Below are 20,485 nucleotides of genomic sequence, written 5' to 3' on the forward strand. Positions count from 1 at the left end.
AGTTTTAATTTCAATGTGAACTTTGGAGCCGCAGGAAATAAAACTTGTAACAAATAGGAGCAGAACTTTCCGAACATGCAAAAACCAATGATTTTCACTTTCCTTCACGTGTAGTTTTCCCGTTGTAAATTTCTCGCTTGTTTGATCACCTGCTGTATCATGTGACTTTTTTGGGCGCCTTATTGTTTCAGTTCTTTGCGCGCGGGATTTCCGCCCGAAAATATTGCAATCGTGGCAGGAATAAATGAATTAAAATCATCTTTTTTGTGGTATATATTATCTCACTGTTTTACTGAGTATATACTAAATGGAGAGGCTTCGCGGCACGGTAAATATCCACCACTAGCCACCTCCACTTCGGTGAATAGTTGTTAACTATATGCAGGTCACAACGAGAGAAAACAACAAAGAAAAAGAAAATAATGAAATAAAATTGCAAAGCGCAGTAACACCTTGTTTTCTGAAAATCCTGGCCATTTTTGCTCCTCGTCCTATCTCAAATTTTCTGCCAATATGTTGCTATAGAAACAACTCGAATCTGATTAGACCTCACCTACAAGTGCTTATTGATTTCAAATTGCACAGAAAATCAAAACGAGTCAATATTTGATAGCGCGTGCTTGGAAAGTTCATTCAACTGATTGGCTAAAACAGATTACCACGTTTGCATTTTAAATTGGCTATCCTCACTCAATCTGTTTGTCAACATAAGGCAACAGTGCTCGAGCGCTTGCCTCAAATTGATCCACCTCATTGTTTTCAGTCTCGTACCCAGAGTCCTCAGGCTCTTTGGCCAGCGGTTGGTCACCAGGAGAGACTCTTTGGGTACTAGAATTTTATTACTGCACGATTTCTCCGGTAAAACAATGAAAGCCGTTACGGAGGTTTACACAGACAAGCCAATCAAAAAATTTAATTTTTTTTCAAATCTTTCAGAGTCTCTCCTGGCGCCTACCCGCTGACCAAAAAGCCTGAGGATTCTGGGTACGAGATAGCATTGTTTTCTGATATCATAGTGCCCCCCTTATTACCCATGATCCTTCATTTCCCGTACATTCAGTCAATAGCTGGGGATCACGTCAACATTATCGACCACTGGATCGAAAGAGATAGCTTCAAGACTTCGTTTGGAGCTCCACAAAATCCGAAGTGCCATGGAAGTTTATAACAAACGAAGTATGATGATCCTCTCCATTGCTCAGATCGTGCTCTCCATCATATTTTTTACGCTTGGTATGGTAGACGGATTTAAAATTCGATATGGATATGTGAGTCTGTTGTTTACGCCTTGTTGGATAGCAGCTCTGGTAAGTGGATTGAGATATCAGCCCCACTCAGAAAACCCATGAAGTCACCTCCTGAAGTCATACGTAAAAAGAATACTAAAGTGCGAAGCCATTGACATAAAGGGATTCCATCTGCTTCCCAGTACCGTTTCATAATTTGACAGCCATTTATATTTATTCACTACAACGATTGATTCATATGAACTAGGTACGTTAGCGATAGAGCTGAATTTTAGACCGGAATTTTACCATGTATGCGAATTTCTCAGGGTTTTTTTTTGGTAAATTGTAATTTAGGTCTGATTGATATGCATGAAATTTTTTCCGGATGGTAGGCTCGTTTACATATCATGCCATGTATCACGCTTTATATGAAAGATGTGCCTTGCGGAAGTACCTTTAATTTGACACCTATTCATGATTTGAAATATTTATTCGCTAGAACGGTAGTTTTGTATGAACTAGGTACATTAGCGATAGAGGTGAATTAACCATATATACGAATTCCTTATACTTCGACAGACGGTGAGGTGAAATTGATATGCATGAACGTTTTCCGCATAAATGGCATGAACTATAAACGACGTGTGCATTTTAATGAGAAAGATGACGCAAATTACAGCATTCGAGAAATAAACATCGCTTTCTATCGCAAGTACATTTCCCTGATGAAGGAAATGCGATGTAAAACAAACTTATGAGGTGGCCTTAGAGGAGAATAAAATAACATTTACATGTAACATCCAGATTACATGACACATTTTTGTTATACATTTATAGTTGTATTGAACGAAGCAAAGGAGATAAATTAGCACCAAGCTATGAACAAAATAGCTGCATTTCTTAATTGTTATGTCTACACTGGCCATAAAACCTTCTCTTGCAGTAGATATAATCAGTATATATAATCAGTGGCATCCACCGTTTCATTTCGGTGGATATCTGTTCAGATGACCTTAATCGCCTCAGAAATTCGATTTAGTCATAAAGAAAATGAGAAAATCTACAGTTTTCATCGGCAAAATGTGAGTTTAAACTTTCGCAACACTGGAAAACTACTTTCTTGTTGCGAACGTTTCGTTAGCATTGTGTGACTTTTGTTGGTGTTTTTATTAGGCTTTCGTGATTAGAAAGAATCTTTTGGAGCTTTGACAGTTCAAATAGCTTTGACTGACCGATAGTTAGCAAACAATTTTTATATCTAAACAAAGTTGAGTTAGTTTGCAACCCATTCAAACTGAACTTGGTTAAGTCTAGAAGTGCTTTTATCAGAAAATTGAGTATCATGCTTACGAGCGAGCGTGTCCAGAATTGTGAAATAAGAGCCGAGTCAGTTTCCGAAGAACTGGACTGGCATCGTGACATTCGCAACATTCTTTTCGGTTTCGAAGGGAAAAAGGCGAAAACTGAAAGGTCATCTAGGATATTCGGAATAGTGAATTCGGGAGATAAAATTCTTTTTAGTCAAACTTTCTGCAGTTTTCTGCAGTTTCTGAAGTTTTTGGCTAAAACATTCGAACATATCAATCTGCATTAGCTTGCACATAACGCCGTTAAGAGACCATGATGCACGTTTCATTGTTATAATGTAGATTAAGATGATTTCATATATCGCCAGAGTTATTAGTAACAGTTAGTAAGGGGGGTCTCCTCGATAAGCCTAGAAAGGCTTCTGAGACTTCCTGCTCAATGCTGTTACTTCGGTGATGAATGAAATATTGTAAAAAATGTTGATTTTGGGCAAATGAATAAAAAATAATAATAAAAAAAATAGATAGCTTCAATACAGTGCGGGGATCGGGGGGAAGTGGGGGGGGGGGGGGGAGGTGGTTAATAACTGCTTTGCTTGATTTTTTGTAATAAAAGGTTCTTCACTCGTAAACAAAATATTATTAACCTTCTTGTTTTCTTAATTAAATATCTGATTTGTGTCTGTTGATTGTTTTTTTTTCTTGTTTTGTTTTGTCTTGTTTACCAGTCATTGCCGATCGGTGTGATGGGACTTGTCTTGGCTTACCGTCGCAGACCCTCCTCATTTCTGGTAAGAGCTAATCAGGTCGACTACGTAAGGCTTCTTTCTGTTATGGATTTTTGTTTTGCTTCCAGTCACTGTGGGATGAATAAAATGACAGCAGCACGGTGCGCTGGTGCTAAACCTTATCATGTGTTAAGATTAATAGTATAGGTGATGTTAAGTGTCAAGATACTGTATCACTACCGTACATGCACTTCGTGCATGCCCACAGCCTATTACCAGTGTATTTCCTTGGGTAGCCATGGACAGGGCTAATGGAGAAGGTCTCCATTAATAGTATAAGTTGGGGAATAAAGTTGCCGCACTAATTATGAGCTTCCACAACTTTGTCAATGTTAAAGCATACACCACCAAATTGTGTGACTTTCTTTAAAATTTATCTGAAAACAATTTGTTCTGACAACTAGTTGTTTGCGAGATATGATATTTCCACGTACAACAAGATTTTGGCATACATCTTCTACGAAATTTTGAGTTTATTACATATTTAAAAAAAAGTGCGTTGTCGGTACTTTTACATTTTTATTCCATTTTAGCATTTCTTTTTGTTTGTTTTTGTTTTTTGTTTTGATCATTTTGGGTCAATTTCAACTTGAGGGTTTTTGGTGAAAATCGTGAAATTCGAGACTTTGAAGAACCGTGCCACAATTTCTGCCGTTTTGTGAACCCACAAAGGGAACAGTTTTGGAAGTGATCTCAAGATTTCATTGTGAGTTTCAATGCTCAGGGCCCGGTTGTTCGAAAGCCGATTAACGCTAATCCACGATTAAAAGTTAACCGAGGTGTACAGCACGCTCAGTAAGAAGACTCATCTTGAAAGTTAATTGTAAGCTAATGGTAAAGAAATGTCGACATCAAAACTGAGGGACAAAAATCTTTTGCCAAGACTTTATTTATTAGTAATTAAACTCGAATCAATGTTCACGTTAACCCAGGGTTAGGTTAATCGGGCTTTTAACAACTGGGCCCTGAAGATAAGAAGACGGGATACGGGCACTGCAATTTTTTCAAGCATTGACAACGAGGTTAATGTGTATTCTAGTTCTAATGCCACATATGTTTTTGACCTGCTAAAACGTGCGACTACGGGTGACGCAACGTTTTACAATCAACAAATTATTGACTGGGAATCAATTTGCTCCTTTACAGGTGATTTTACAATCAACAATATTACATGTTTTGTGACAAAATTAGAGACAAACAGCGCTTGGTCACACTTGTCACCTTAAGTAAATGAAAGAGTCATTTTCAAACAACGTATCCCATGCTCGCGAAGCTCTATATTCAGCAACTTTCTTATTATTGTTATTTGTTTTTTTTTGTTTTTTTGTTTTGTTTTGTTTTTTTTTTTTGGGGGGGGGGATTGCTGATCATCACTAAATATCAAGAGAAAATAAACTCCCTTTTAACGTTTTTGTCTCAGATAACCGCTATTTGGTCAGTCAGCGTGGCGTGCATCCTGTTATCAGCAATGACAGTGTACATTTATCATCACTTTGGCTGTCGAGTGATATTGCTTTACAAACACGCAGATGAAGATTCATTCGATTCATCTTCTTATCCCTTCGTGAAGAAAGACACAAAACCGGAATACATGGACAAGGAAAAGAACGCCCTGGCTGTGTTCATATTGGTTATCATCTTCTCAATCATTGAAATCATCCTCGCTGCTGCTATCGCCAAAACCAGTAGTGCAAGTCACCAGACCCCTCAAACGCTCCAGCCGTCTCCTATGTACTACATGTATTACCAGGTATTAATATCAGAAGAAAAAAAAATTGTAGGTAAAAAAAATTATATATAATGCAACAATTAAGATCCAATGTAAAGCATGATTGAATTACTTGAAACTATTTACATTTTGTAAACATTTCTTTTTACTGAGATACAGTGTGTATTGCCTCAGAATTGTTGTACCAAGCGCACGTTATCCAGCTGGGTATTCCATATCTCGTTTGACTTACAGTTCACTCTTCAAATGGTAATTACACCAAATATATTCTGTAGTTATATTCTGTAAAACAGGCACTCTACAGTTCCCAGGGATCCGCATTCGGATAGGTTCAGAGTAGTTTATGCATGTACCATTTATGCACGAAACATTTCTGATTCTTAGTAGTGTTCACTAGAACTTACCAAAAAACTTTTTTTTAAAGTTCGATACCTAGCAAGGCAACCTGTTTTCTTTTATTCCACCACAGGCTGGCCAGGATGGTGGACAAACCGTGTACAGAGACACAGGCATACCACAAATGCATAACGCGCGGGGGACGGGGACAGTTGACGATCAGCGTCTCTTGACGCATTGGTAAACATGTCATCGCTGAGGTCACATTATGCAGCCCACGTATAAAGTAGCTAATGATAGCTAATCTTACATAGCGAGGGACTTTTATGTGTTGTTTTCACTTTACTTGTAGTTGTTGGTATTTTTTTCTTTCGATCTTGTTCTAAAAGTGGCAACCGTTTTATTCCTAAAAAGAGGAATGTGGATATAAGTCTTTCCGCATGTGGAAATGAATTCAACGGGTGACGAAGCAAATAAGAATTGTGGCGGTTTATTGTATACTGCACCCATGTAAACCCATTTATTCCAAACGCTGAAATATTACGTTAAAAAATGCAATGCATTAGTTGTCTTTTGACGGTTACATTTTCATAATATAAGTTTGGTAATTGTGCTTTATACCGGCGGTTAATATTTAAGGTGGCTGCAACATGTTTCCATCATTTTCCAGCACTTATACTTTGACGGATCACCAGTCTTTATCAGTTGATGCATCTATAGTAGTATCTACCAAATGCCCAAACATGAGTGAAGAAGTTATGGTTGATAGGTTATCACAACAACAGTATAACCTGTTAAAACACCCCTAATTTTTCTTTTAAACGGTTGTTACTAAAAAAACGAACTCAATGACCCCCATTTTTTTATTTTGAAACTGTAATTGGTATGTTTAGGTACACCTTTTGTACCGTTAAAACATATATAGGGAAGTGGCTCGGAGCTACCAGTTAGAAAGTTTTTGGTAGTGTGTACTGTTGTATGAGCCTGTTAAAATAGGATCATTGTCCAAGAAACATATTTGCCCTGTGAGAATTGTAATCGCTCGTGATCACCACACCTGCCCTTTTGGAAGGTGATGTCAACATGGCCACTAACAGGTTTTTATGGTATAGTATATTTATGCACAAATATTTCAAGGAGAGATTTCCTGTCAAGCGAGTTAAAACATCGTCAGAAGACCCTTCCATTATTTATTTAATACCCTGATTATGCCACTCTTCACATATTGTATGATAACGTGGGGTATAGCTTCATATACCAAGAATTAAGCCAAATCGAAAGACCAGTAAAGAGCACTCAGATGTGGATACATTCAACATGCTTCACCAACCCACCAGATTATTAATGAAAGTGATGTAAAGTTATGTAAGAGTATTACAGACACTCCTTTGAATCCACTTCGTAACCTTCTCCCTGAATTAATGTAGGAGCCGTGCTCTTCATAACAGATCACCTCCCTACCAGATCCCTCCTGTAATTACGGAAAGGTTTAAGAAATGGTTCATGATTTCTCTACGATTTCTGATTTTATTTTAGGATGGTAACTATAATTATTTAAAGTTACCAACAGGTTTTAACTATTTTGTCATGTGTAAGTTCTAATGGTAGTGTGAATGGAGACCTAAAAAGGTAAAATTAGGGGTGTTTATGACAGGTGATAGTATTGTTGTGGCAGCCTATTACGTCGAAGAAAACAACCATAACTTGTTCGCCTATGTTAGGGGATTTTTGAGATACCCTTTACCGTTGTATAACAGTGGTATAAGAGTGGTAGAAAATAATTTACTTTTCAGTGAGTGACACAGGCTTACTCGAAGAAAGGAAATCCGAGCGCTTTTATACTTACATTTATCCTTCAAAGTAAAAATGTTGGAAAACAATGGAAACCGGTGCCAGTCACCTTAAACCAGTGCACTGAATGACGACTGCAATAAGACACTTTCAGATATAAGCGATAATTTTACAACTCACAGCAACAGGCACAAATATACCATTAAGAAGAGTTCCACATTCATAGAAAGCCAAAAATGGATATAAAAGGATGCACCTCTCATCCCCACCCCCCCCCCCCGCCACCCCACCCCACAAAGAAGAAAACTAGCCTGATTTAACCAACTGAAACTGAAAATCAATCTCAAAAGCCAAACTCCTTTCCTTTTGATAAATGTTAACAACGCATAAAGACTATAATTATCATATGAAAAAAAAAAAATACCGGATGAACCGTCAATATTGCCATATCAAAAAGAAATACATCTAAAACCGCAATAAAGACACGCCTAGTCGTTCTTATAGATAAGCACTGAGGCATCTTTGTACCATCCAATATGATACAATGCTCAGATTAGAATTCGTATGTTGATTGGTCTAGAGGAATTTGCGATTTTAGTGTAGACGAAAGGCGAAGTCATGGACGACAAAAAAAAATAAAGGCCGTAGAAGTAAAGCTCCCTTGTAAAACATTTGCTTACATTAAAGTGAAAGATTTACAGCAAATCACTAGACTTAATAGCCTTGCATTGGCAAACGGCTGCCTATGAAGTCTTACTTTTGCTCGCAGTTTTGGCCTCTTCTAACAATACTTTGACGAAGTTAGCTGACTGATACTTCCCAGCTTTCTCCTACTGAAAAGTTATAGTTGTGTAGTAATTTGTATTCAATAGTTTCTATTAAGTGATAAAAATGCTGAATAAAAATAAATAAATTACTTGAAACTAATATGGCAACTAATCATTTAGTTCGTGTTCTCTATAATTCTCTATACGAAACAACCGTCTCAACCCAACACAGTTTTGGAAAAGTTGGTTGCAGACCCAAAGAAATTTCAATACCTTAAGGAAAGTTTGTCAATTTTTTTACTTTGAGAGCTCGAAGGTGATTTTCGAGTCTGGAGTTGACTTGATCATCTACGATGTCCAGGAAGATAGGTTTTCACAAAAACACTCAACGCCGATCAGTGTATACATACTTCACTTTAAGAGAAGCTTGAAAGTTTTTTAGTAAATCTTAAAATTACTTAGTAATCTCACAAAGTTAAGCTTTGAGCTCTTGTTTGGCTGTGTCTTTATAACAAGATCTTCCCTCCATAAAACTGAAAAGTCCTCTACAAAATAAATTCTTACTGGTGTTCCAGATGTTGACGTTTTCACAAATACCTTCACGTCCATAGCTCACACACTCAGTAGTAGTCTCTCCTTTCTTTTTCTTTTTTTTTCCAATTTTTATTGATTATTAAATATTCAAGAATACAATTTTAACAATTACAAAGGAAAGAAAAACACGTAATACTAGTTAATTAAATAAAATAAAACTACAACAGAAACATTAACAAACAACCTTCATAACACCTTGACTGAATCCTTAACTTTCTTTATACCCCCACTACCATCTAGATCATGATCAAAAATAACATTGAAATCTCCTCCTAAAACAATAGAGCATTCTGAATTCGTAAAAGATTTTAATTCATCGGAGATAGACTTGAAGAAATTGCATTATTCAGAACACTTATTTGGGGCGTAGACATTAAGTAGTAAGAAAGCGGAGTCCTGTATTGTAGCCTCTAAGAGAATATAGCGGTCAAGCTCATCCACTTTAACTGATTTTAGATTAAAGTCCAGATTATCCCTTACCAGAACGAGCGCGCCCTTGCTATGAGAACTCCCGTGTGAAAAAAACATGTCGCCTTTCCACTGCTTTTTCCATATAATTTCCACTTCTTTTGTGCTGTACGTTTCTTGAAGAAAACAAATATCTGCACCAGATTTACGCAGCCAATTAAACATACCTTTTCTTTTTTCAAAGGAGCGAATCCCTCGAATATTAAGAGATAGTAATTTGAAGTCAATATTATTGAGCCCCATATTGCGGGAGAAGGAGTGTCAATCGACCATAATGGGAGAAAACAATTTTATGAACATGACCAAAATAATAAAAATTGAAGTAAACAATATACACAGTAACAGGAAAGGTGAATAAATCGTAAAGCCACATAAAGAACGAGCACTATACTTACAATACACATTAATTATGGTGATAAAAGGTCGCTAGATTATTACCTTCAATTGCAGCCCTAGGGACTCGGAACATGCTGTGTGAGATACAATCGGTGTGAATGAAAACAGATTATGGCGAGTTGGCTGTTTTGCCTATTAAAGATTGTATTGGCATGCAGAATAACAAATTTTAATACAAATCTATGGTGCCGTGTTTGAAATAAATTTTACAAAATCACTATTAAAACGAATTCAAGAATAGATACGTATTCCGTGCTCTCTTTTTTTTTTTTTGGAGCTTTTCGGCGACATATTGGTTGTCAAAGGCCTAACAAAGTTTCCAAAACTCTTTCTGGTCACTCTTAACTTAAAAGAGCAGTGCCAATAGGATATAAAACTGCTTCAGCTCGCCATAATTGCTGGAGCTCAAAAAGCGCGTCTTGCCGCCATGGCGGTCAGTCGCAGTCCCTCCTCCTAATCTCTCCTTTCTCATATCATTAGTTTTCTTCACAATACTCCGACGATATGCTGTAAGATTTTGGTTTAGAAAAAGACGATTCTCTCTGTTGTTTGTAAAATATCGGACACTTTCGAATTCTTCAACTTAGCCCGCTCTCGATGTCTTCCAATCTGATCGGCTCATTTAAAGCTTCTCCTAGCTTTAAAACTACTTTTTCGGTGCAGGTATAAGAATTCTCTGGAACTCCATGAATTTCAAGCACTTTTTTCCTCGTACAATGCTCTGAGTCACCCAATTCTTCGCTTAAGCGTTGTGTGACACTGAGTTCTTTTTTCAGCGCTACATTTGCAGCCATCGAAGCTTCAAGTGTAGATTCTCCTCCAAATCCCGTCTCTGCGATTGAAAGGCCACCTCGACTCGACTGTATTCAAGTTACTTTTCCTTTTATATCCGCAAACATGTCCATTTACTCAGGAAGACAAGGCTCTCTCAGCTCGCAAGGTGCATTGTCGGTTGTTTTTTATTTATTTATTTATTTATTTATTTATTTATTTATTTATTTATTTATTTATTTATAAGAGACTGAGTCACGACTTCCGTGCTAATGGGAACAACATTAGCTAGTTCTACAACTTAATGATATCCTTTTATAATAATCACTGGCTAACTCCAAGTGCTTTTTATCCTTTGTGATTAGTTTTCAATTACAGAATCAAACATTTTTTGCTTATTTAAATGCGGGCATTTTAAAACTGAAAATTTAGTCATTTCTCGAAATCCACCACTAACCACCACACACCTTTTCTTTACCTTTTCTTTTTTTCTTTTTCTCTCTTTTTTCATTTAGTACCCTTAACTTCCATCGTTTATCCTATAGTTCTAGGAAGCCTATAGTTAATAAGTCCCTGGCTTCTATATAGGCTTCCTAGCCTTTAACACATTTAATATTGTAAATAGTTTAGTAGGAATATTGTGTGTCGTCTATAATGTATTTATGTTTTATTTTTTGGTTAGAACTTCAAACTTCAAACTTCAAACACCTGCGGGCCCCTTTTGTGTTGCCTTTCGTATTCCTGGAGTACGATTCCGTAAGAATTTTGTTCAACTCGGCCTGTTACAATTTTGCATATCAGTTCTTTTAACTATAACTCCTAATCTTCTTCGTTGTATGTAATTCAAAAAGTAGGTACGTTCTGTCATTGGTGATTTCACAAAATTAAAAAAAAAAAAACAACTAAACGACGAGCTAATTAACAACTCTCGAATTTTCAATGTAATCTCATACTTCTCCCCTTGGTAGATCAGGGCCGTGGCCTATTATTCATGGTCGTTTTACAATCTAGCAAGACCTCTTCTTGAGATCACGCACAGCGTTACGTGTACTGCTCGCGTAATTGCACAGGGGAACGATGCAATGTATGCCTTGGCAGTGACAGACTTCTTTTAAAATCTTGTCACGTACCAGTCCTGCAAAATCTATCCCTGTAACGGCAAAAGGGTCAGGCAGTTCACAAGCAAAGAAAATGGAAGCACTGTGCGCGCACATTCAGAAAACTGTCAGGTTGATTGTCGGATTTGGGTACGCTTCTGACTAGAAAGTTACTAGTGATTTTTTTAATTGCATTTAATAGTGGAGACCGTTAAAAGATTGTGTCATTTTCAGAGTCATCTTAGAGCAAATGTTAGGTTTTAAAACTTTAAAAAAGTCTCAATGTGATACTTATAGTAAGAATTCAATACTAAATTCTTGTTAAAACGCACATGATGTAATCATGAAATACTGAAAACGAACTCGTCGTCGACACACTAATATTATGCTTATACGTATCGAGCGGGAATAGATGAAGAAGATGCCCAAAAATTGTGTTAGATGTTTCATTAAGGTATCAGCTTAGTTTCCGTATCTCTGTGTCTCAAAAATGATGCACGTTTTTGAATCTCCTTTGGCTTTCGTTGTTCGCGGTTTCCGGCTATGTCACGCCATTATTTACAATGTGAATGCCAGATTTTCGACAGGGAAGGTGATAAATTCGATGCCCTACGGGTCACTTAAAATAATTTTCCCAAAGTTTCGTTTTGATATTATGATTTATAAGTGCACAGTGAAGCCACAGAAAGTCATTTTCTGATAATTTTAGTTATCGCCCATGGGTAAAATTGCTCGTATTTAACCCTTTAAATACCAGGTGTGTGCTATTTTTTCAATGACTTTTTGGCAATAAATAGTCTGAACCACTTGATTTTCCATAAATGGAGATAAAATAAAAATATCTGCAGTCTTAAGAAAGTGTGGGCTCAGGCTAAATTGTCACGTGATGGAAGTGACGGTTGTTCTTTGTTCGAGCGAGTGCACGAGCACGAATATGGTAAAATCGTCGCTTTATTTATATTAAGTGTTTCTCGAGACATTTTCCTCTGCAGAAGCCCCCATTCTAGTATCATTAAGCTGGAATGTGGGTAGAGGCAAGCCTCTGAAAGAAACCAGAGGTGAGAGGTGGTTTCATGCTGACTGAGTCGCCAAACATGCTGTGTAGCAGACATGGAGGCCCACGAGTGAAGTTGTCTCTCTGGCCGTTTCGCGGATGGATTCCAGGACCTACCAAGCCAATTTGGGCGAGTTTGGAGAAGTAAAATAGTCAATGGATTCGAAATTTTGCTGGTAGTACTTGGTGGCCCGGCACTTATCAAAAAAGCTATGAAATGGAAAGAGCAGGGGTTGGCTGAATTACCCAGAATTCTTTTCGGGCGTGAACGAGGCAAAGTGAGATACGCAAGACTGGGTCTGATAAAATGGCTGAAGTATAGCCCTCGAAAAGCGTTGAGAGAAAAAATTCAAGAATTCATATTCAAGTCAGTTACCAAGGTCTGACCTTGAAGTTTGCTGTTAAAGTAGACTTTTCATTTTTGAAAAAATTATTTGGATTAAAAATTGACGATAAAAAGTGTAATTTTTGGTGTTATTTGGCCGAAAAATTGGCATTTTGGGCTTTGTGGCCAAACGAACGGTGATGTGCAGCGAAAATCGAGAGGTGTAGTCGGTTTGCTGGGTGTGATGATGGCAACATACATCAGCTGGTACCATTCAAACATTATCATAAAGTTGTAGTTTAAGTTAAAACAAAAGCAATTCATACAAGCAAGAACGGTGTTTTCGACGCATATACGCGTTGTTGGGATCGATGCAAAGGGTTAACTCCGAAAATTTGGTGGTTAAAAATTTGCATTTATAGTATGTTGTTCTAGATCTGTTTCGGGCATAAAAGTAACCTAAGTTTTGAATTTTTTCTGTGAAATAGAAGGAGAAGACCTAGGAAAGCAATAGATGTTATTTTAAGATCCGTAACAAGCTGTGTATTCAAACGCGGCCGGCCAATTCTGTCCGGTCGGATCGGAAGCGGATTTTGAACTCAACTGAACTGAAAATCGTTTTTCGCATGTTTACGTGTAAGGAAGCCGTATTTGGAAAAACTAACCACAGCCCGTTTTGTTTCTTACTAGGACCTACCTATGAGCAAAATATGAGCGAAATCGATTTTTGACTTGTGCCACCAAAAGTTGATTTCGGTCGATATTTGTGGAAAGCCGCTCTTAAGTGTCCAAACTAGTTCGCCTAGTCAAAGGAGTCAGTTTCAGTGCTGGGTTCTTTAACGGTAAGTTGATTGAAAAGACAATAGTGCTTGAAGTGGTTCGTCTTTGGGAATGACAGTATATAACGAGGTGATGTAAATTGTAAAGATGAATATGTTTTCACCGGAAAATTATATTGTCACGGAAAATTCCAAGCGTGTGGTGAGAATCTTAAAATGTAAGACGGTAAGGATTTAATGATGGGTGTTAGGTCAAAGTAACTGAAAATGTCCTCGGTGGGTCAATTACAAGCGGAAACAATTGTTTGTCACGTGTTGGTAAGTTTGTTAATTGTCAACTGGGACCGATACCGCGCTGAACAAATTGACCAACAATCAACACTGCAAATGTCACAGAAAGAAAAAGGAAACTAATGAGAGAATCCCGTTCACAATTACCCCTCATTTACACAACCATGCAGTTAAAAGCATAATTTTGTAAAAACTTTGAGAAGGTGATGTAGAAGGTATCAAGGGGAGATCTGCAGTATTTATCAGTCCATTAAAGACTATTAAGCGGAAAGTTAAACGGCAAAGAGCCGAACAACTTGTGGTCCTCGTGGAAAATGTCGCACACGCCCCCGAACAAATTGCAACAACAAAGCAAGTTTCAACTAGGGTCATGATTTGGAAAACTGGGCAGCAGTCCGCAGGACTACTCCCTGGATAGAAGACCAGGCAAAATGAGCTAAGCTTACCCCATGTAAGTAGTTTAATTAAAACCGATTGCCATTATGTTGCAGAAGAGCTAAGAACATTTGCTAAGCTGCGGTAATTTTTCCATTTAAATTAACCAGAATACAAAATAAATGAATATTTTACCAATTCTCACATGGTTGAATTAAACACAATGGGAATCTCAATGGATTGATGCTGAACAAGGGACTGTATGGAAGGGGTGTGGCTGGGTGCAGTCCAGGGAGCTAAAAGAGTTACTATTGTTGTACATTTTGCATGCAACGTTAGTTAATGATATTACTTTGGTAGTTGTAGTAGTAGTAGTAGTAGTACTAGTAGCAGCAGCAGCAGCAGCAGCAGCAGCAGCAGCAGCAGCAGCAGCAGCAGCAGCAGCAGCAGTAGTAGTAGTAGTAGTAGTAGTAGTAGTAGTAGTAGTAGTAGTAGTAGTAGTAGTAGTAGTAGTAGTGGTAGCAGTAGTAGTAGTAGTAGTAGTAGTAGTAGTAATAGTAGTAGTTATGTAGTAGTTTCGTATGCTTTAATAAGCTCGGGATCGGATATATTTTCCTTTTGTAATGAAGGATCATATGCGACTGAAAACAGTTGCCCATGGTGTATCGCTCGATTCTGCTCCCGCCATTGTCAATCACAAAGTGTTCTGTGTTGGGAGAATTTAGATTTGGCGCCAAATGCTGACACGTGATCGTGGAAGTAGAAGTTTAATTATTTACTTCTTGAACTTTTTAAGCTGAAAGTCGAAAAGCTAGAAAACAACTGTTTGAGACTCTAAGGACAGCAATAAACCTAGCATGAGATTTGCACTCTTGCGTGATTTATTTTATTTAGGTTTTTTTTGTTTGGAGCTGTGACAGGTTCCGGTTATAGGTTTCGGTTAGATAGGATTTCGTGACGCGTTGAAACAAAATAATATCGACCGAAACTAGCGGCAGCAAGTCGTTCCATAAGCCGCCTAGTTCAATGCAATACTACTGAGTCTATTGCATACTTTTAAACAGTCTTTTCTTGTGAGAAAAACTGGAAATGTCGAAAATTGACCGTTTTGTCACTTAATCTAACTGTACACGTGAGCGGAAGTCGAGGGATCATTTTAATCATTTTGTAAGACACCGCTGGCATATCGTTGACTCATCTGGTTAGCCACCCTTATTACCCATTATCCCTCATTTCCAATACATTCAGTCAATAGATAGCTTGGGATCACGTCAACATCATCGAACACTGGTTCGAAAGAGATAGCTTCAAAAGTTCCTTTGGAGCTTCACACAATCCGAGGTGACATGGAAGTTTATAACAAACGAAGTATGATGATCCTCTCCATTGCTCAGATCGTGCTCTCCATCATATTTTTTACCCTTGGCATGGTAGACGGATTTAAAATTCGATATGGACATGTGAGTCTGTTGTTTACACCTTGTTGGATAACAGCTCTGGTGAGTGGAATGAGATATCCGCCCCACTGAGAAAACTCATGAAGTCTCCTGATGTGGTCCTTTCTTTCTTTAGTCACGATATTCAATTCTGTCTTTTAATACGTGTATGGAATACTTAAGTGCAAAGCCATTGACATAAACGGATTCCATCTGGTTCCTAGTACCGTTTCATAATTTAACAGCCATTCATGTTTTGAAGTTATTATTCAGTGCAACCGTGGTACGTTAGCGACAAAGCTGAATTTTACTCCGAAATTTTACCATGTATGCGAATTTCTCAGTTGTATTTTGGCAAATTGTAATTAAGGTCTGATTTATATGCATGTAATTTTTTCCGGATGGTAGGCTCGTTTAGATATCATGCCATGTATCACGCTTTACATGAAAGATGTGCTTTGCGGAAGTACCTTTAAGTTCACACCTTTTCATGATTTGAAATTTTTATTTGCTAGAATGGTAGTCTCGTATGAACTAGGTACATTAGCGATAGAGGTGAATTTACCATAGATACGAATTCCTTCTATTTCGACAGATGGTAAGGTGAGATTGATATGCATGAACGTTTTCCGCATACATGGCATGAACTATAAACGACGTGTGCATTTTAATGAGAAAGATGACGCAAATTACAGCATTCGAGAAATAAAACATCGCTTTCTATCGTAAGTATTTTTCCCTGATGAGGGAAATGCGATGTAAAACAAACTTATAAGGTGGCCTAAGTAGTAGAGAGGAAAATGAAATATCATTTAACATCCACATTAAGATTTGCGTGAAATTATTATCTCCAAAGATGCTAGACTCGCCTTCACAAGAAACATTTTTGTGTTTACATTTGTACTTGAATATTGAACGAAGCAAAGTAGATACAATTAGTATCAAGTCACGAACAAAATATTTGTATGTCTAAACTTGCCTAGCTATTAAAAGTTTCTCTTGCAGTTGATATAGTCAGTGGCATCCAACGTTTCATTTCAGTGGATATCTGTTCAGATGCCCTTAATTTAATCGCCCAAGAAATTCGATTAAGTCATAAAGAAAATGAGAAAGTCTGCAGTTTACAACGGTTAGGGTAAAATGTGAGTCTAAACTTTTGAAACACTGGAAAACTACTTTCTTCTTGCGATCGTTTCGTTAGCATTGGGTGACTTTTATTGGTGTTTTAATTAGGTTTTCGTGATTAGAAATAATCTTTTGGAGCTAAGGAATCGACTCTCACAGTTCAAATAGCTTTGACTGACAGATAGTTAGCAAATAATTTTTATATCTAAGCAAAGTTGAGTTTCGCCAGTGAAAGTTTGCAAGGCATTCAAACTGAACTTGGTTAAGTCTAGAAGTGCTTTTATCAGAAAATTGAGTACCATGCATACAAGCGAGGGTGTCAAGAAATGTGAAATAAAGCCGTTTCAGTTTCCGAAGAATAAATAGACTGGAATCGTGACATTCCGGCGAAACATTCTTTCCGGTTTCAAAGGGAAAAAGGCGAAAACTGAAAAGTCATCTAGCATTTTCGGAATAGTAATTCGGGAGATAAAATTCTTTTTAGTTTTAAACTTTCTGCAATTTTTTCTGAAGTTTTTTGCTAAAACATTAAAACATAACAATCTGTTTTAGCTGACATGTGACACCGTTAAAGGGGAAGTAGTCACGCAAATTTAGTCCTGTCATTTCAAACCCAAAAATGCTTGTCTGTTAGAAGAAACAAAAAATAATTGTCAAGCTTGTTATGAATTACCTCCCCAGTGCAGTAAAACTGTCGAATAGTGCCTCTGGCGAAATACAGAGTAGGCGGTATGGATAGAAACTTGAAAAATGTTAGGCTAATGTTTTTCAAGTTCTCGGTTTTGTTTCCAAAATACGTTAGTACAGATAACGAGTTGTTGTTTTCAAGAATTGTGTTGATTTCTTTCCTCTCATCATTTTAGAATTATTGGCAGCTGACTAAAAGTTCTTATTTCATCATTTTTAACAAAAGATACCAAAACCCCCATGATAGTTCCACTTTAAGAGCTGCAAAACGATATGGGAACGCAGAAGACAACATTTTCATTATTTGGCTTGAATGTTCTGCACGGGTGCCTCTGGTGAACGCGTTACTGAAACTAAATGTTTTCACTTTGCCTGAGTTTTCTTGCTGAAGGCGACTTTGTTTAGAAGTAACCAAAACATACCAACCTGCATTATAAAGTGCCATTAACTTCTTCAGATACTCAAATGTTGTTTATAAAATACGTGAATGTACGGTTTTTACTGATAGCAGACGAGTATGAAATAAGGATCAAAAACCGACATTTCTAAATTCCAATAAGTTCCTGATGCATTTGGGTACAGAGCCAGCTATTTTTAGTTTTGACTAAGGAACCAATTTGGACTGAGACTTTTTCACTCATGCTGCCCGTTTCATCCATGGGGGACCTGTCCAGTGCTTTCCTTGATTTTTTTTGGAATAAAATGTTCTTCAGACGTAAAAAAAAACATATATTAATCTGAGTGTACTTATTTTGTTAATTAATTATCTTATTTGTGTTTGTTGATTGTTTTTTATTTTGTTTTGTTTACCAGTCATTGCCGATCGGTGTAATGGGAGTTGTCTTGGCATGTCGTCGCACACCCTCCTCACTTCTGGTAAGACCTTTTCAGGTCGAATACATAAGACTTCTTTCTGTTATGAGTTTCTATTCTGCTTTTGTGCTTTTGCAGTCACTGTGGGACGAATAAAAATAACAACAGCATGGTGCACTTGTGCTAAACCGTATCATGTGTTAAGATTAATAATATAGGTGATGTTAAGTGTCAAGATACTGCAACACTACCGTACATGTACTACGCGCATGCCCACAGCCTATTACCATTGTATTTCCTTGGGTAGCCATGGCTCATGGCTTGGTCGTTCGAAAGCCGATAACGCTAATCCAAGATTAAAAGTTAACTGAGGCTTACAGCACACTCACTCAGAAGATTCTTGAAAGCTAATCGTAAGCTTATGGTAAAGAAATGTCTACGTCAAAACTGAGGAACAAAAATCTTTTCGCAAAACTGTATTCATTAGTAATTAAACTCGGATCAATGTTTAAGTTAACCCAAGGTTAGGTTAATCGGGCCTTGAACAACTGGGCCCTGAAGATAAGAAGACAGATACGGGCGCCGCCATTTTTTCGTGCATTGATTACAAGGTTAACGTGTATTCTAGTTCTAATACCAAATACGTTTTCGATCTGCTTAAACGTGCGACTACGGGTGACGCAATGTTTTACAATCGGCAAATTATTGACTGCAAATCGATTTGCTCCTCTACAGGTGATTTTACAATCAGCAACATTACAGGTTTTGTGACAAAATTAGAGAGAAACAGCGCTTGGTCATACTTGTCACCCTGAGTAAATAAAGCAGTCATTTTGAACCACGGTATCCTATGTTCGCGAAGCACTATATTCAGCAACTTTCTTCTTATTATTCATTTATTAATTTGTTTGTTTATTTTACTATTGTTATTATTATTATTATTATTATTATTATTACTTTTTTATTTTTTATTTATTATATATATATATATTTTTTTCTTGGGGGGGGGGGGGGGGGTTAAAGAGAGAGAGAAAGGTTAAACTCCCTTTTATTGTTTTTGCTTCAGGTAACCGCTACTTGGTCAGTCAGCGTGGTGTGCATCCTGTTCTCAGCAATGACAGCATACATTTATCTTCACTGGGGCTGTGGATTGGTATTGTTCTACAAACACGTAGCTGAGAAGTCAGTCGATTATTCTAGTTACTTCGTGAAGAAAGACATAAAACTGGAATACACTGACGAGGAAAAGAACGCCCTGGCTGTGTTCATATTGGTTATCATCTTCTCAATCATTGAAATCATCCTCGCTGCTGCTATCGCCAAAATCAGTAGTGCAACTCACCAGACCCCTCAAACCCTCCAGCCGTCTCCTATGTACTACATGTATAACCAGGTATTAATTTGCGAAAACAAATATATTGTAGGTCAAAAAAAATATTATATAAAATGCATCAATTAAGATCCAGTGTAAAGCATGATTGAATTACTTAATTGAACCTATTTACATTTTGTAAACATTTTTTCACTGAGATACAGTACGTATTGCCTCAGAATTGTTTTACCTAGCCCGCGTTATCCAGCTGGGTATTTAATATCTCGTTTGACTCACAGTTCAGTTTTCAAATAGTAATTACACCAAATATACTCTGTAGTTTCATTTCATGTAAAACAGGAACTCTACAGTTATCAGGCTGCAGTCTGATAGGTTCAGAGTAGTTTATGCATGCACCATTTATGCATGAAACATTTCTGATTGATAGTGCTCAATAGTAGTTACCTCATTAAAACTTTTTTTTTAAGTTTGATAACTATCAAGCCAACCTATTTTCTTTTACTCTACCACAGGCAAGCCAGGATTGTGGACAAACCATATGCAGAGACACAGGTGTACCACAAATGCACAACGGGACAGCTGCCAATCAGCGTGTCTTGATGCGTTTGTAAACATATCGCTGAGGTCACATTATGCAGCCCATGTACAAAGTAGCTTATGATAGATAATCTTGTCGATAGCGAGGGAGTTTTATGTGTTGTTTTAGTTTATTTGAAGTTGTTGGTATTTTTTTCTTTCGATCTTGTTTTAAAAGTGGCAACCGTTTTATTCCTAAAAAAAGACGAATGTGGATATAAATCTTTCCGCATGTAGAAATGAATTTAACGGGTGACGAGGAAAATAAGAATTTTGGCGGTTTATTGTGTGCTGCACACATGTAAACCCATTTATTTCAAACACTGAAATATTACGTTAAAAAAATGCAATCCATTGGTTGTCTTTTGACGGTTACACTTTCATAATATAAGTTTTGTACTTGTGCTTTATACCTTTG

The 20,485-nt window shown here is 37.3% G+C and overlaps 1 protein-coding gene across 4 annotated transcripts; it reads left to right on the top strand.

Annotated features, from left to right (window-relative positions):
* Nucleotides 1–1,043: 1,043 nt before the first annotated feature.
* LOC146458643 (uncharacterized) lies at nt 1,044–20,477 on the top strand. Of its 4 annotated transcripts, none has more exons than XM_085090530.1 (4): nt 1,044–1,307; nt 3,265–3,327; nt 4,745–5,074; nt 5,523–7,465. In XM_085090530.1, the coding sequence occupies exons 1-4, from the start codon at nt 1,155–1,157 to the stop codon at nt 5,631–5,633; spliced, it is 657 nt and encodes a 218-aa protein (XP_084946656.1). In that variant the 5' UTR covers nt 1,044–1,154; the 3' UTR covers nt 5,634–7,465. The 4 variants fall into 4 exon arrangements, with proteins under 4 accessions (XP_084946656.1, XP_084946658.1, XP_084946659.1 ...); XM_085090532.1 differs by lacking the exons at nt 3,265–3,327; nt 4,745–5,074; nt 5,523–7,465 and adding exons at nt 18,159–18,221; nt 19,225–19,551; nt 20,004–20,477 and having other exon boundaries at nt 1,052–1,307; XM_085090531.1 differs by lacking the exons at nt 1,044–1,307; nt 3,265–3,327; nt 4,745–5,074; nt 5,523–7,465 and adding exons at nt 15,293–15,596; nt 18,159–18,221; nt 19,225–19,551; nt 20,004–20,477.
* Nucleotides 20,478–20,485: the final 8 nt, after the last annotated feature.

Source organism: Pavona decussata, unplaced genomic scaffold (genome assembly GCF_977016875.1).
Source record: "Pavona decussata unplaced genomic scaffold, jaPavDecu1.1 SCAFFOLD_232, whole genome shotgun sequence".
Lineage (NCBI taxonomy): Eukaryota > Metazoa > Cnidaria > Anthozoa > Scleractinia > Agariciidae > Pavona > Pavona decussata.

Coding starts and splice junctions, on each gene's coding strand:
- LOC146458643 (XM_085090530.1), top strand. CDS start 1,155: ATGGAAGTTTATAACAAACGAAGTATGATGATCCTCTCCATTGCTCAG. Junction 1,308..3,264: donor CTTGTTGGATAGCAGCTCTG/GTAAGTGGATTG, acceptor CTTGTTTACCAG/TCATTGCCGATCGGTGTGAT. Junction 5,075..5,522: donor TGTACTACATGTATTACCAG/GTATTAATATCA, acceptor ATTCCACCACAG/GCTGGCCAGGATGGTGGACA.